General features: G+C 38.7%; 1 protein-coding gene across 4 annotated transcripts in view; it reads left to right on the forward strand.

Annotated features, from left to right (window-relative positions):
• Positions 1–17905, forward strand: part of F8 (coagulation factor VIII) — a 121732-nt gene that overhangs the window by 40219 nt on the left and 63608 nt on the right. For all 4 annotated transcript variants that reach the window (XM_067723893.1, XM_067723892.1, XM_067723891.1 and 1 more), the window contains 4 exons: positions 620–713; positions 4241–4455; positions 6018–6168; positions 12923–13132. In XM_067723893.1, coding sequence (XP_067579994.1) covers positions 620–713; positions 4241–4455; positions 6018–6168; positions 12923–13132 — 670 coding nt within the window. The remainder of the gene's footprint in view (positions 1–619; positions 714–4240; positions 4456–6017; positions 6169–12922; positions 13133–17905) is intronic.

Here is a 17905-nt window from a genome sequence, read left to right on the forward strand (position 1 = left end):
AAATAAAGTATAACATAAATATCCACTGCACCACCAGGGAAGCCCAGAAGTTGGTTTTTTATCTTCATATCATAGAACCCCAGGCATAGAGCCCAGCTGATATGTTCAGAGTTCTTAATGCTGCTTCCATGTTATCACTCTTCTATCCTACTTCTCTTTTAAAGCTCGTGCAATCAGACAATTCCAGCTGCCACCCTTGCTTAATGCTGTAATCAGCAGTCCTTCTGGTCATGCCTGCGCATCCGGTGAAGATTTTATCACTTGAACCAGTTTTCCCTTCCACTGTTGGGGAATTCAGGGCCCAAATGGTGGGAAAGGCTGAGGGGAAGCAGTACCCTCAGCAGACATCCAAATTTCAATTACTAATGTCAGAAGGTGCAAGGAATTCTTCCTGAAGTGATTAAAATAATTTTAAATAAATGGAAAGGAACCTTTAGTGAGAAACCTAAGTAGCTGTCTGAGCAATTTTATGAAAAGAACAAACATTTTGAGCTTTATCTAGGCTCAAAGCCCCATACTATAGATACAAGGCAGCTTTTGTTTTCTGGAGGTAGGCCACACTTTTCTTGTTGATCCTAATTGTCTTGTACCTAATCTTATATCTCATTTATACTTTCAGATTATATTTAAGAATAAAGCAAGCCGACCATATAACATCTACCCTCATGGAATCACTGATGTCAGTCCTTTGCACCCAGGGAGATTTCCAAAAGGTAAGTGTTACCTCAATTTTATAGGTCTTCCTTACCTGTAGGTACAGATGAGGGCACAGCCGCAATAACAACTAAAACCACGCACATTTATCACCCCACCATCCTTATTCTCTTAAGTTTTATTTTATTTGAAAATATGTCTTTATTTTGCCTTCGCTTTTGAAGGATAATTTTGCTGGACATAGAATTCTGGGTTGAGAGGGTTTCTTTTTCCTTTTAGCACATTCAAAATATTGTTTTACTATCTTCTTGCCTTTATAATAGCTAAATTCTGTTCCGTCATTCTTCCCCTGTATGCCATTTTTCTCTGGCTGTGATTTTCTTCGTATCTATCCTACTTGGGGTTCACTGATCTTCCTGTGAGTCACAATATTTGTATTTTTGTTTTTAATAGCCAGGCCTCTGTCCCCAAATGAAGTAATAAGTTGCACTTCTACTAGTCATGTATGAAAATATAATTTCCCACATCCTTGATAGCTAGAAGATAATAGTCTTTTAAAATCCTGCTAATCTGGTGGGTGAAAAGTGGTATTTCATTGTTGCTTTAATTTTACTTGGGGATGAACATTTAGTTTATCAAAATAATACATGCTTAAAATATTGAAAGGCTGTAAGTTCCACTCCCTAGAGGCATCCAGTTTTAAGCATTTCTGTTTTAGATTTTTGGTAGTTATCTCTAAAAAATCATTTATATGCTACTCCTTTGTTTTTCAGCTTTAGACATTATAGGTTTATTTTGTGTTAAATGAGGATGTAGCATTCTGCTTCTTCCATTCCATTTGTTTTAGACTTTCATCAGTGCTTTTAGTTCCTCAACTGGCTATCATTAGAATTGAAAAAAACATGCTAAATACCTACGTTTTGTATACTTTAAGGTACTAACAACAGTTTCCCACTTCTTCTCCTCTATTCTTCCATTCCCCCACTGCTGCCAGCTATACCTTTACTTTTATAAAACTAAAGTTGATAACATTTACATTTTGCACTGTAATTTCAAATAACTCCTTGCTTTTTCTATATATTTATTCTAAACTTTCAAAGTCAAAAAGCCAGCATTTATATTATTTTAGTATGTTTCTTATTATAACTATATGAGTTTACTGCAGGACTAGGTGATATGCTATGATTATTCTTTTGTCTACAGTTCCAGTGATTTTACTGTTAAGGTCAAATGGATTATCCTTCTTTATTCTCTACCAGTAGTTCAAAATCATGGTAAATTTTAGTTTGCTTTATATTAGGACCATGCTGATCTTGGAATTTTTGTGTTTGTATTCCTGAAAAAAGACTTTTTTTTCTTAAATATTTTGTTGCAGTGTTTTTTTTAAAATACACTTATTTTATTTTTGGCTGCGTTGGGTCTTTGTTGCTGCACGCGGGCCCCCTCTAGTTGTGGTGAGCGGGGGCCACTTCTCATTGCAGTGTCTTCTCTTGTTGCGGAGCATGGGCTCTATGTGCACAGGCTTCAGTAGTTGTGGCTCGTGGGCTCTAGAGCGCAGGCCCAGCAGCTGCGGTGCACAGGCTTAGCTGCTCCGCGGCATGTGGGATCTTCCCGGACCAGGGCTCGAACCTGTGTCTCCCACATTGGCAGGTGGACTCCTAACCACTGTGCCACCAGGGAAGCCCCGACTTTCTTTTCTTTTATCAGGAGAAGAAATGTATGCCTTTTCAGCATATCCCTTAGGTCTTCCAGCTTCTTAATCATGCTGTTTATTGGTATCTGATCCTTTTTTCTTCTAAAGATGTTCTTGTAGTTCACCAGCTTACTATTCTAATTTGGATTATATGCTTTCTAGGCCTGCTACAAAGCTGCCATCTTTGGATTTTTTTTAATTTGGACTTGTAGGCTAGTGCCATTACTGCTCCTATCTTGTACATTTCTGGTTTTTGATTTCTTTTGTTTTTCTGGAAGTATACCTTCAATATACTTCTGAATACATTTAGTATATAGGGGGAAAACTTTATGAGTCCTTCAGTATTATATGATGTATAGATAGGCTGGTTATAAATAATTTTCAATCCACTGTTTTCTGATACTCATTGTTGCTGATGAAAATTCTAATGCTAAATTGACTTGCAGTTCCTTTATGGGAGAAGGGCAATGTAACAGAATTCTGGGGAGATATTGAATGTGTACCCTGAAATTTGGAGGCATACGCAAATACAATTCCTGGTAACTTGCTTTTTATGTGGAAAACTCTGAAGGCTTTACTGCTTATAACTAGCAGATAAGAAGAGAGGGTAAGAGTGGAGCAGTCTGCCCTTCTGCTGTTTGACCTGGCTAGGATGCATGAGTTTTCTCCGTAAAAAGTAGATACTGTTGCAAGTAGCTGGCTTGCTCTCTTTTGAAGATACCCTGCCTAAGAAGGCAGCCTGACAGGGTGAGGGTTGCCAGAAATAACAGGCTCTTGCATACATCACTAGACATAAGAAGAGCTGGGGAGGGAGGAGGGCTGCGGAAGGATAACTGAAGTAAGCATCTCTCATGTATACGGTGCTGAGGTCCCGAAGGTTACTCCAAGGAAACCATACATGTACCCTAGGAAAAGACCAGCATCTCAGCACCTGCCACACAGAAAGCATTGGTGACCAAACAGTGTAGTCAGAGAGAGAGCGCTCACACAGCAGGACCTACTAAGCAAAACTCTATTTGCCCTTTCCTCTAATACCCATCTACCCTCACTCCCTATTACGTTAACCCTGACCTATGGTTAGGGAATGGATATAGACTGGATCTTTAGGTATTAAACATACGCAAAAGTGAGTTTTAATTACTAAAATCAGACAGTTCTTGTCCTGAGGACCCTTTAGCCCAAGGGCAGATTTTAATTCTTGCTTCCATTCCTCACAGAGGCCAGATACCACAAGTCTTGATACCACATGTGAGTTAAAACTTCAATGTGCAGTCTTTCAGCATCTATTCAGGCCACTCTGGCTTTGTTGTGTCTTTCTTTTTGGCACTTGGGTTTTTTTTTTCTTCTTTATACATTTTCAGTTATGTATTTAAAATGTTTAAAAAAATGTTTAAAAATATTATTATCTATTATTTCTATTAGTGGGTAGACCTGCTCATTTCAACTCAAATTAACATGCTAGCAGAAATCTCCTGAACCCTTTTTTTTTTTTTTTTTTTTTTTTTTTTTGTGGTACGCGGGCCTCTCACTGCTGTGGCCTCTCCGGTTGCGGAGCACAGGCTCCGGACGTGCAGGCTCAGCGGCCATGGCTCACGGGCCCAGCCGCTCCGCAGCATGTGGGATCCTCCCGGACCGGGGCACGAACCCGCGTCCCCTGCATCGGCAGGCGGACTCTCAACCACTGCGCCACCAGGGAAGCCCTCCTGAACCTATTTTTGTTGTAAAAAGTTGTGTGAATCTTAAACTTATAAGAGGTGCAAATTTAGTTTTCACTTATTGAGAAAATTTATATGTACATATAAATTTGTAGAGCCATTGTAATAACGACACGATTACCAATGTGTGCCTTGTTATACTTCTAATCAAGCTATTTTGGGGTTTGGGTGTGGGTAGGTGTGAAACATTTGAAAGATATGCCCATTCTGCCAGGAGAGATATTCAAATATAAATGGACAGTGACTGTAGAAGATGGGCCAACTAAATCAGATCCTCGGTGCCTGACCCGATATTACTCAAGCTTCGTTAATCTAGAGAGAGATGTAGCTTCAGGACTCATTGGCCCTCTCCTCATCTGCTACAAAGAATCTGTAGATCAAAGAGGAAACCAGGTGAGCTCATCTCTTTCCAAGTGCTGGGTCTGAAGCTAAAATGGAATGATGACGCACATGAACTTGCAGATAGTATTTCCTATATTCTCTCAGTGTACATCCACCTAGAGCCTGCAGAAAATATAGTAGTCTGCACTATTGAGCAAAAAAAGAAATGAGCTGGGTTTCTCACTGCTTTTATTGAATTTGACTTTGGTGTAATAAACTTGCCTGCTGGATGGATAGGAGAGCCTGGGCCCTAGATTATTTCTATAATACTCATTCTCAGTCTAAAATTCCTCTCTCTGTAAGTGATCTTGCCCATTTTTACATGATCAATTACCACCTATTTTCAGATGACCCACAAATGTATACGATAGCTTAGACGTCACCCCTGGACGTCTCACTGTGGGAGATTCAAAGACACCTCAAAATGAACACATGTGCAGCATCTAGCATAGTGTGCGGTATTTTAGTAGGAGTTCAGTAAATATTTGTTGAGCAAAATTCAAGGCAATATGTAAAATATTTCAGAATATGGTTAGAATTTGGACCACTTCTGCCATTTTAGAAAAAATTAAATACTCTGAATTTAAAAAGCTTGATTCTTCACAAAAACTCATTGCTTGGCTGCAAAATAACTCATTGCCATATTGCTGAGGCTTGACTACATGTCCATTTGGTTATTTATGATATATAGGATTCCTACTAGTCTGAAAACATTTTATGAACTTTAATGCAGGTAAAACACGTGGCACACAAACCCAGAGAGGCATCAGTTTGGCCAAGTATCTTTCCTAATTTTTCCTAATTATAGTTTTCCATCAGTTTTTGGAAGAGGACTGAAATGTACCTATATTCTCCAATCTCCTCCCCTCAGCATTTTAATTTCTGTAGTAATAGTTTACACAAGATGAAATTTATACATATTAGTGAAGTTTATACATTAATTCTTAGCGGATTCAATTAGCAAGTGACTAACTCATAACTTCGGTTCATATACAAACAGCTCCTCCCCCCCAAAAAACTTTCAACTTTGTAAACATAAAACCTAAAAGTGTTAGTGTTAGTAAACATTTTATGGTTCATCTTAGCTTTGTTATTTTACTTCTATTTTGTATTTTTAATTTTTCACAGATTGGTAGTCTTGTGGAAGGGCATTTGCTAGATGAAAGTTTAGGGAAGGCATTCACCTTACTTGATTTGACTAAATTGTTTAAGAAAGACATTGAATAATCACTTGGGTCTTTAAAGAGTGAAAATTCTCTAATCTAAACATGGAGAGAATGAGGCTACAGACTCTCCCCAAACAATCAGCCAGCATATAGCCTTGGGTCCAGAAGAAACTAAGTTTAATGGGTCCTGTTACCCTCTTGCCCTGAGGACACATTTGCTCTAAACATATACTCACTGCTCCCAGGCCCTGGGACATGCCATAATAGTGACCCTAGGGAGAAATGGCATTGAACCAGAGGATTGTAGATACATCATATGCATGCCATCACTTCCATCAAAGACTGCTAATTTCTACCTGACAATACTAGTAGCATTTCTTTCTTCCTTTCATTCCATGTAATTAATAGATGATGTCAGACAAGAGAAATGTCATCCTGTTTTCTGTATTTGATGAGAATCAAAGCTGGTACCTCACAGAGAATATTCAGCGCTTCCTCCCCAATGCAGATGGAGTGCAGCCCCAGGATCCAGAGTTCCAAGTCTCCAACATCATGCACAGTAAGTAAAGCAGCACTTGAGTCCAGTGGGTAATGGATAAAGGGAAACTGAAGACACCAAATTGATGTGCAGTTAATTTATATGCCACATAAGAGTCATATTTCCTTAAACATTATTACATATGAACATATGCAATTTTATATAAATGCATAAATATGATCATATAATGCATATATTTTCTTTTAGAAGGCATCAAATATTCAGTGAAGTTTATTTTTAAAGGATAAATCAGACACACAGTTTTCATTTACCCAAACATACATAAGCCATCCTTAATATGAAATGTGCTCAATCAGTAAATTACACATGAAATACAAAGGGAATGCAATTTTACATATGTAAAAAACTTGCCAGCTATAACAATTTAACAGTCAAATTAATCACGACATTGTACATTTAAAAAAAACCCAACATCTTTTTTTTGCAGCTTTATTGAGGTATAATTGACAAATAAAAATTGTACATATTTAAAGTGTACAACATGATCTTTTTGATATTTATTTGGCTTCCCCTTCCCTCTTATCTTCTCTCCTCCTTCCATATTATACGTTTCCACTAATCATTTTGTGTCCAGTAGCCCATGTTAAAACATATTTTTCTATGATTATATAATAATATATAAACACATATATGGGGCTTCCCTGGTGGCACAGTGGTTGAGAGTCCGCCTGCCCATGCAGCGGACACGGGTTCGTGCCCCAGTCCGGGAAGATCCCACATGCCGCGGAGCGGCTGGGCCCGTGAGCCATGGCCGCTGAGCCTGCGCGTCCAGAGCCTGTGCTCCGCAACGGGAGAGGCCACAACAGTGAGAGGCCCACACACCGCAAAAAAAAAAAACAAAAATAAAACAAAAACACATATGTTGTATTAGTCTGCTAGGCTTGCCATAACAGAGTCCCAGAGACTGGGTGGCTTCAACAGTAGACATTTATTTCCTCGTAAGTCTAGAGGCCAGAAGTCCGAGATCAAGGTGTCAACAGGATTGGTTTCTTCTGAGGTCCCTCTCCTTGGCTTATAGGTGGTCTTTCCTTCGTGTGTGCACATGTCTGTGTACAAATTTCCTCTTATAAGGACACGAATCATACAGGGTTAGGGCCACCCTAATGACCTCATTTTAAAGAATTACCTGTCTAAAGACCCTATCTCTGAATGCAGTCACATTCTGAGGTACTAGGGCTTAGAACCTTCAACATATGAATTTGGGTGGGAGCACATATGTGTATGTGTTTATATACACACACAAGTCAGAATGGTCAAAAATTTGATAAAAAATGTCAGTCTCACTACAGAGAAATGCAAAATAGAATACCATTGCGGTAACAATTAATACCTGTCAGACTGGCAAAATTATAATATAATTATTACTAGTGGGCTTGTGAGTAAAAGAGTATTAGCATACAATGCTAGTGGATAGCTAGCACAGTCTTTTTGAAACCAATCTGATTGAAACCGTTAAAATTAAAAATATATGCGTTTTGCAGTTCTGGTTCTGTTTAAGATGGAATCACCCTGTCTATCCTACTGAATGATAGTTAAGGATTGTTCCATACAAAATGCATGGAGCAGCTATCTGAGAACCCTGAAAAGTAGTTGGCAGCAGGTAAATTGGGGAAGGAAACTAGAAAGATTTAAAAGCATGCAGATTGGAAGTAAAGAAATAAAACTGAATATGACATGATTATCTACATAGAAAATCTCAAGATCACCACAAAAAAGCTCCTAGAACTAATAAGTGAGTTTAGTCTGATTGCAGAATACAAGTTGACATACCAAAGTCAGTCATATCTCTATTAACAATAGCCAACTATTGGAAACTTAAATTACAAAAATAATACCATTTATAATAGCTCAAAAAATGAAATACTTAGGCCTAAATCTAACAAAACATGCAGGATCTGTACACTGAAAATTAGAAAACACTGATGAAGGGAATTTTAAAAGACCTAAATAAGTGGAGAGACATGCAACTTTCATGGATTGGAAGACTCAATAGAGTGAAGATGTCAGCTATTCCCAAATTGATCTATAGATTTAATGCAATTCCTATTAAAATCCCAGGAGGATTTTTTTTGTTGGTAGGGAAAAGTATATTGTAAAATTTATATGGAAAGCCAAAGGCATTAGAATAGCCAAAACAATTTTGAAAAAGAAAAATGGAATTGGAGGACTCATATTACCTGATTTTAAGACTTACTATAAAGCTACAGTAACCAAGGTAGCATTGTATTGACAACGATGAATGACATAGAATATATAGTGCAGAAATAGACCCACACATATATGACTAATTGATTTTTGATGAAGATGGAAATGCAATTCAATAGAGAAAGAATAGTCTTTTCAACAGATAGTGTTGGAACAATTAGTCACCCATATACAAAAAGATGAACCTCAACCTAAATCTCACACTTAAAGATTAACTTAAAATGGATCATAGATCTAAATGTATAATGTAAGGGCTTCCCTGGTGGTGCAGTGGTTAAGAATCCGCCTGCCAATGCAGGGGACATGGGTTCGAGTCCTGGTCCGGGAAGATCCCACATGCTGTGGAGCAACTAAGCCCGTGCACCACAACTACTGAGTCTGTGCTCTAGAGCCCGTGAGCCACAACTACTGAGGCCATGTGCCACAGCTACTGAAGCCCGTGCGCCTAGAGCCCGTGCTCCGCGACAAGAGGAGCCACCACAATGAGAAGCCCACGCACCGCAACAAAGAGTAGCCCCCGCTCGCCACAACTAGAGAAAGCCCGTGCACAGCAACAAAGACCCAACACAGCCATAAATAAATAAATAAATAAATTTATATTTAAAAATATAAATGTATAATGTAAAACGACAAAAAGTTTCAAAGAAAACATAGAAGGAAATTTTCATGACCTGGAGTTAGGCAAAGGGTTCTGATAAATGACACCAAAATCAAAATTAATAGAAGGAAAAACTTGATAAATTGGATTTCATCAAATGAAAAACTTTTGCTCTACACAGGATATTGTTAAAGAGAATGAAAAGACAAGCCACAGATGGTAGAAAATATTTGCAAATCACATATCCATATGTAAACTCTCAGACTCAGCAGTAAGAAGACAAACAGATGCCTAATAATGTGCAAAAGATTTGAACAGACACATTACCAGAGAAGATATATGGAAGGCACAAAGCATATGACAAAATACTCGCATCATTGGCCGTTAAGGAAATGCATATTAAAGCCATAGTGAGATACTGCTCCATGTCTATTTTAACAGCTAAAATAAAACAAAACGGACAATATTAAATATGCTGGCAAGAGTGCAGAGCAACAGGAGCCCTCATGCATTGCTGGTGGGCGTGTACAATGGTTTAGTCACTCTGGAAGACAGTTTGGCAAATGCAAATCAAAACCACAATGAAATACCACCTCACACCTGTTAGAATGCCTGTTATCAAAATCACAAAAGATAACAAGTGTTGCAAGGATGTGCAGAATGGGAACCCTTGTATATTGTTGGTGGCTATGTAAGTTGGCACAGCCATTATGGAAAACAGTATGGAGGTTCCTCAAAAATTAAACATAGAACTACCATATGATCCAGCAATCCCACTCCTGGGTATTTACCCTAGAGAAATAAAAACTTAGGTTCACACAAAAACCTGTCCATGAATGTATACAGCAGCTCTATCCATAATTGCTAAAACTTGGAAATAATCAGAGAACCTGGAGCCAGCTCCAAACCCCTGAGCCTTGAGCCAGGGACTGTCTGCCAAGCAGCCCCAGGAAGGAAAGCCATATGAATAGAGGAGAAACCCCCCAAGGATGACTCTGCCAGTCAGGAGGAGCCAATGGCCAGAGCAAATCTGTGCGGAGACCCTGGGAGAATCTGTGCTGAGGACGAGATCCCATTAGACCATCTCTCTCTCTCTCGCTCTCTCGCTCTCTCTCTCTCTCTCACTCTCTCTCTCTCTCCTCTTTCTTTTGGCTGCACCGCCTGGCATGCAGGATCTTAGTTCCCCTGAACAGGGATTGAACCTGTGCCCACTGCAGTGGAAGCACAGAGTCTTAACCACTGGACCACCAGGGAAGTCCTAGACCATCTCCCTCTTAAATGGGGAGTTTATCCTATCTACATGGGATTTATTTATAGTAATTTGTGTTTCCTTTTTTTCTAAATTTTTAGTATTTTCTCCTTTATTTTTTGATCAATTAAGTGTTTTTAAATTCCGATTTTTCTTTACTATTTTGGGAGTTATGCACACGTCTTTTCCCATTGCGGGGGTAATACCTTTGAAATTTTACCCTTTATACACAGACTGTTGTTGTTTGTTTTGTTTTGTTTCCAGCATTATTAATATAAAATTGTCATATAAAATTGTATAAAAGTTTAAGGTGTATAACACATAGTGTTAGCTAACACCTCCACCAGATCACATAATTACCATTTCTTTTTTGTGGTGAGAACATTTCATATCTACTCTCTTAGCAAGTTTCAAGTATATAATACAGTATTATTAACAAAATCACCATGCTGATCCCCAGAACTTATTCCTCTTACATAGCTGGAAGTTTGTATCCTTTGACCAACATCTGTCCATTTCCCACACACACACCCCAGCCCCTCGTAACCACAATTCTACTCTCTGTTTCTATGAGTTCATATTTTTTAGATTCCACATATAAGTGGAATCATACAGTATTTCTCTTTCTCTGACTTATTTCACTGAGGATCACATTTCCCTGATGATTAGTGCTGTTGAGCATCTTTTCATGTACCAGTTGACCATTTGTATGTCTTCTTTGGGAAAATGTCTATTCAGTTCCCCTGCCCATTTTTAAAATCAAATTGTTTTTGCTTGTTTGTTTGTTTTGTTATTAAGTTGTATGAGTTCTTTATATATTTTGGACATTAATCCCTTATCAGATACATGCTTTGCAAATATTTTCTCCCATTTCATAGGTGGTTGCCTTTTCATTCTGTTGATCGTTTCTTTTGCTGTGCAGAAGATTTTTAGTTTGATGTAGTCCCACTTATTAATTTTTACTTTTGTTGCTTGTGCTTCAGGTGTCACATCCAAAAAATCATTGCAAAGACAAGTTTCCCTATGTTTTCTAGGAGTTTTACAATTTCAGGTCTTATGCTTGTCTTTAATCCATTTCAAGTTAATTTTTGTGTATCATGTAATGTAAAGGTCCAAATTCATTCTTCAGCATGTGGCTATTCAGTTTTCCCAGAACCATTTATTGAAGAGACTATCCTTTCCCCATTGAGTATTCTTGGCTCTCTTGTCATTTATCAGTTGGCCATATATGTGAGAGTTTCCATCTGGGCTCTTGATTCTTTTCCATTGATTTATGTGTCTATTTTTATGCGAGTGCCATACTATTTTGATCACTACAAAGATAGTGTAGTTTGAAATCAGGAAGTGTGAGGCCTCCAGCTTTGTTATTCTTCCTCAGGATTGCTTTGGCTATTCAGGGTCTTTTGTGGTCCCATATGAATAGTCATATTTTCCACCAGCGTTTACCAAATAGTTCATTCTTTCTGCTACTGTTTTGGGGTGCTCTCTTTGTCATGTATTAAATTTCCATTTATATCTGTGTCTGTTTCTGGACTCTGTATTCTGATTGACATAATCATCTATACTGCATTCAGACCATGCTTTTAATTACAATAACTTTAAAATATCTTTTAACACTTTGTAGGGCAAGAAACTTTGCTTCTCAATTAGTTGCACTAAGCTAGTGTCTGAGCATTGCTTAGTGGATTTGTGGGCCTCCACCTTGCAGGTAAACAAATGTTTATTGAATGGATGGACAGATAGATGTATGGAAGAGGCTTTCAGAAACAATTCTGTTTATAAATTGAAATCTGTGTTACTTTTACTTACTTTTTATTTAGAAATAATTTCAAACTTTCAGAAATGCTGCAAGAATAGGTATATATATATATATAGATATATAGGTATATATATATACCCTTAATGGGTATATATATATACCTTTTATCCAGATTCACTCATTTTTAAGATTTTGCTATTTTTGCTTTATCATTCTCTCTTTCTTCTATATATACTTTTTATTACTTATTTTCAACTTGAGAATAGCTTGTAGATATCGTGCCCCTTTATCTCTTAATACTTCATTGTGTATTTCCTATGAATAAAGATATTTGCTTATATAACCAAAGTGCAGTTATGAAATCCAGAAAATTTAACAGTCATAGAATACATTATCTAACACATTTATACAATAACCTTACCTAATTGGTAGCCAATATTCCAGTTGTATCCATCAGTGCTATATTTTGTAGCATTTCCTCTCTCTGTTTCAGGGTCTAGTTATGGATCTAGTTGTCCTGCTTCTTTGATACCTGTTTCCTTGAATTTGGAACACTAGCAGATACTAATTTTGATCACCAGATCAAGAGTTTTTTTCTGGTTTTTTCCTCCGTGTAGTTATTATTTTTCTCCTTGCAGCTAATAAGCAGTGTATAGGGAGATACTCTGAGAGCATGCAAACGTCCTGCTGCTCATCAGCCTGCCGCCCACCATACAGCATCTAAATCCATCAGTACTGTGATGGTCTGTGACTCTCCACACTTTGACATTGGAACCTAGCTGATCAAGTATTAACAATTTACTTTTTTGAAAGGTATAATGTTATCTCTTCTTGGGAATAAGGTAACGGGCATAACATATAATCATTTCTAATCAGATCATGACAGTCCAAAGTAATACATGCAGGTACTGCTAAAATCTTTTATTCTCCATTCTCTTTACAGGCATCAATGGCTATGTTTTTGATAGCTTGCAACTGTCGGTTTGTTTGCATGAGGTGGCATACTGGTACATTCTAAGTGTTGGAGCACAGACTGACTTCCTGTCTGTCTTTTTCTCTGGATATACCTTCAAACACAAAATGGTCTATGAAGACACACTTACCCTATTCCCCTTCTCAGGAGAAACTGTCTTCATGTCAATGGAAAACCCAGGTTAGTTATTTATATTATTCTTTTACTAACAGTGGTGTTTGCTTCACTAGCCATTCACATGTTCTTTTGCCCACTAGCTTACATTTGGGTAGATACTAAATGGTTCAAGTGATTTTGGTAATTACAAGGCATTTTAAAGACAACACCACATCAAGTATTTAAGTTAAAAGTCTTTGTTCTAAAAAGTGCTTTTACTTGCCATCAGCCAAAAGTTTAAGTGTGTTTACTAAACTGTAGTGGTGAATATACATTTATACATGCAGTTAACACGCAGGGACTAAACGTGTTTCCGTGTGCCTTGTGAACATTGGTATTGCTGGGAAGTACATCATTATCTCCTTTTGCACACATAACATCAAACCACTGTGCAGCCTTCTGGACGAATGTGGCTGTCAGCTTCTCGCCCTCTCTCTCCCTCCATAACTACCGCAAGGCTTTTTTTTTTTTGGTAACATCTTTATTGGGGTATAATTGCTTTACAATGGTGTGTTAGTTTCCGCTTTATAACAAAGTGAATCAGTTATACATATACATATGTTCCCATATCTCTTCCCTCTTGCGTCTCCCTCCCTCCCACCCTCCCTATCCCACCCCTCTAGGTGGTCACAAAGCACTGAGCTATCTCCCTGTGCTATGCAGCTGCTTCCCACTAGCCATCTATTTTACGTTTGGTAGTGTACTTATGTCCATGCCACTCTCTCGCTTTGTCACAGCTCACCCTTCCCCCTCCCCATATCCTCAAGTCCATTCTCTAGTAGGTCTGTGTCTTTATTCCTGTCTTACTCCTAGGTTCTTCATGACATTTTTTTCTTAAATTCCATATATATGTGTTAGCATACGGTATTTGTCTCTCTCTTTCTGACTTACTTCACTCTGTATGACAGACTCTAGGTCTATCCACCTCATTACAAATAGCTCAATTTCGTTTCTTTTTATGGCTGAGTAATATTCCATTGTATATATGTGCCACATCTTCTTTATCCATTCACCCAATGATGGACACTTAGGTTGTTTCCATCTCCTGGCTATTGTAAATAGAGCTGCAATGAACATTTTGGTACATGACTCTTTTTCGATTTTGGTTTTCTCAGGGTATATGCCCAGTAGTGGGATTGCTGGGTCATATGGTAGTTCTATTTGTAGTTTTTTAAGGAACCTCCATACTGTTCTCCATAGTGGCTGTACCGATTCACATTCCCACCAGCAGTGCAAGAGTGTTCCCTTTTCTCCACACCCTCTCCAGCATTTATTGTTTCTAGATTTTTTGATGATGGCCATTCTGACTGGTGTGAGATGATATCTCATTGCTTTTGAGAGCACCGGCCCAGTGTACAGGAGGAACAGAGGCCCGGCCTAAATCTAACACACACTGTTCCAGCTGAGTAACAAGGGCTCCTTGTCCCTCCCACCCCCATCATCTGCAGAGGGAAGCACATAAAACTACCTACACACTGTAGTTATTCTCTTACACTTATGGCTTTTCTGGAGATAAATTCTCATGGGGAAATTTCTTGGGAATAAAAACCAATCTCAGCATATAAAAATATAGATTCACCTTCATACCCAGAAATTTATCTTACTTCAAGAAATGCAGTTTTGTAAGAAGTGAGTGAAGAACCTGACAAAACTCCAGTAACACCTCTGAAAGTATCTTGTTTATTCGTGTTTATGTCTTTGTTATCTGTTTTCCAGCTAAGTTGTAAGGTCTCTAAGGACAGGGACCTTGTTATCTTGCTCATCACTGAATCCCGAATGTTTACAGTGCCTGGCCTATAGTAGACGCTTAATAAACGTTTTTTCGATGAATGAATGAATTAAATACCTGCAAAAATATTATAAAACAGTATGCATAATATGGTTGTAATTGTCGAAACCAAAGAAAGAAAGTGTGTGTGTGTGTGTGTGTGTGTGTGTGTCTGTGTGTGTGTCTGTGTGTAGGCAGAGAAAGATATTTAAAATATCAATATTTTGAGAAGCTTTTAAACTACTTTGGTGATCACTTAAATTCTAAAGACAAATTAAAACTCTGCTTTATGTGTCTTGAGGGAAAAGTCTGATCCCTTTTATTTGTCCTTTTGTGTCTGGCTTATTTCACTTGGCATAATTGTCACTCAGCCAGAGTCATCCACGTTGTGGTATGTGTCAGTGCATCATTCTTTTTTTTTAATTTTTATTTATTTATTTTTAAAAATTTATTTATTTTCGGCTGCATTGGGTCTTCCGTTGCTGCGTGCGGGCTTTCTCTAGTTGCGGCGAATGGGGACTACTCTTCGTTGCGGTGTGCGGGGTTCTCATTGCGGTGGCTTCTCTTGCTGCAGAGCACGGGCTCCAGGTGCGCGGGCTTCAGTAGTTGTGGCGCATGGGCTTAGTGGCTCCGCGGCACGTGGGGTCTTCCCGGACCAGGGCTCAAACCCGTGTCCCCGGCATTGGCAGGTGGATTCTTAACCACTGCGCCGCCAGGGAATTCCCTATCAGTACATCATTCTTGCAGCTCACTTTACACCCTGCTTTAACCGCATATCACCACAAAAAGATGATAATTATGTGATGTGATAAAGGCACATAGCTACCACTATGATGGTGATCCATATTGCAATATATAAATGTATCAAATCAATACACTGTAAAGGTTAAACTTACACAGTGGTATCTATCAATTATATCTCAATAAAAAAAGAAACTAGTGAGCAGGTTGGTCACCTGTTTCTGTAAATAACGTTTTGCTGGAACATATACACAAAAGACATACAATTAATTGTTGTATATTGACCTTGTATCTTGCAGCCTTGCTAAATTCACTGTAAGACCTGGCAGTTATTTTATAGAGTCCCATAAGATTTTCTTGTACACAATCAAATTGTTGCAAATATTGACAGTTTCAGCTTTTCCTTTCCAACACTTATGCCTTTTAATTCTTTTTTTCTGTGCCTTAATTTTGAATAAAACTGGTAAGAGCAGGGAAAAATCCCACATATCAGAAGTTTTGATGAGTCATTTTTATTATCAATTATATTAAAATATTAGAAATATTTTCTAATATCCATTGTGACTTCTTTTATTCATAATTATTAAAACTGGTTTACTAAATTCCTAAACATATGGATATTTTCTAGTTTTCTGTTGCTCATTTCGTATTTTTACTTCGCTGTGGTCATATAACATACTCTACATGATTTCAGTTCTTTGAAATGTGCTGAGACTTGCTTTATGCCCAGCATATGGTTTCCTTTGGCTAATGGCTCGTTGGAACTTAAGATGAATGTGTCTTTGCAGTTAGGTGGACTGTTCCATGTATGTCAAGTTGCTTTATCATTTTGTTAAAATCCTTATAAGTTTGCTGATGTTTTGTCTGCTTCTTACAGTTACTGAGAGAACTATGTTAAGAGCTCTACCTGTAATTGTTGGGTTTGTTGTTTCAAAATAAATGAGGCAAAATAAAATCAGGTGCTTACAAATTTAAGATTGTTATGTACTCCTGTTAAATTAACCATGTTATCATTGTGAAATGTCCTTCTTTTTCTGAAGTAGTACTTGTTGCCATAATATCTGCTTTTTCTGAAATTTATGTGTCTCAATCACCTTTATTTTGGTTAATGTTTGTGTGGTATATACTTTTTCCATTCTGGTACTTTCAACCTATCTATGCGCTTACATTTATAGTGTATCTCCTTAACACTTATAGTGCACGTCTGCTGGTTAATTAATTTTATCAGGTTTTGCTTGTCTAAAAAGTCTTCATTTCTCCTGAAATTGTGAATAATATTTGCACTGTGTACATACCAATGAAAATAGCTCTTGGACAAATCTAGAACAGAATGAAGAAGTATCAGAAACACTGTGGAGCACAAAGATGAGGATGGCCAAATAGAAGAGCGTATCAAAAATTTGACTTGTGTCATTCTGTCCCTCAGTCTGAAGCAGCTTGGTGCCAAAGGGGATCCCCTCTAAGGGATTTCTTCCCATGGGGAAAGGACAACAGGAGAACTGTAACACCTCTTGTCACCACCAGGAACACCAGCAGCCTTCACCACCTGATGGACCTGCTTAGAGTCCAAGCCGCTGCCTTCCCCCCAGAGGAGGAGCTGCATCCTCCCCTCAGGGCTTAGGCCTCCCCCAGCACCCACCATCTTCAGGGCTTGAGTTGCTGGTGTGCTTGCAACTCAGAGCCTGAGGACCCCATCATCCCTGGGGCCCATGTTGCTGCTCTACCTTGCCCCTCCAAGCACCAAGACACCACTGCACCCCACCCACCAGGACCTGAGCTGATGTGGCATGCCTTAAGAGAATGTGGACCCCAGCTTCATTGGCGATCTGTGCATGCCTGTGCCTTTGAAACTGGCACCACTACAGCAGATGTGCTCACACTCCAAGCTCAGGAACCATGAACTACACTGTCACTCTGAGCACCTGCACCCCAAACACTGGCACCACCATCAATGCATGTGCATCTCTGTCCCAGAACCCAGCACTGCCATCAAGGCCTGTGTGCTCACATGCCAGACACAGCACCAAGAAGAATCCCCTCAGCTAGGACCTCAGTCTGTGGGTGAAAAGGTGATCAAGAGGACCCCAGCATCCTTTGCCATCTAGGAGGCCAACAACCCTCACCACTACTTCCATCACAGACACTCACAGCCTTGACCATCAAGGACCCTCCACAGTCTTCACTGACATTGACCTCAACTGACAGAACTGCATGGAGACTATGCTGTTGTGCCCTCCCTGGAACTGGAGCTGCTGAACTGCAGAAGAAAGAAAGAGAGAAAGAGGGAG

Source organism: Pseudorca crassidens, chromosome X (assembly GCF_039906515.1).
Source record: "Pseudorca crassidens isolate mPseCra1 chromosome X, mPseCra1.hap1, whole genome shotgun sequence".
NCBI lineage: Eukaryota > Metazoa > Chordata > Mammalia > Artiodactyla > Delphinidae > Pseudorca > Pseudorca crassidens.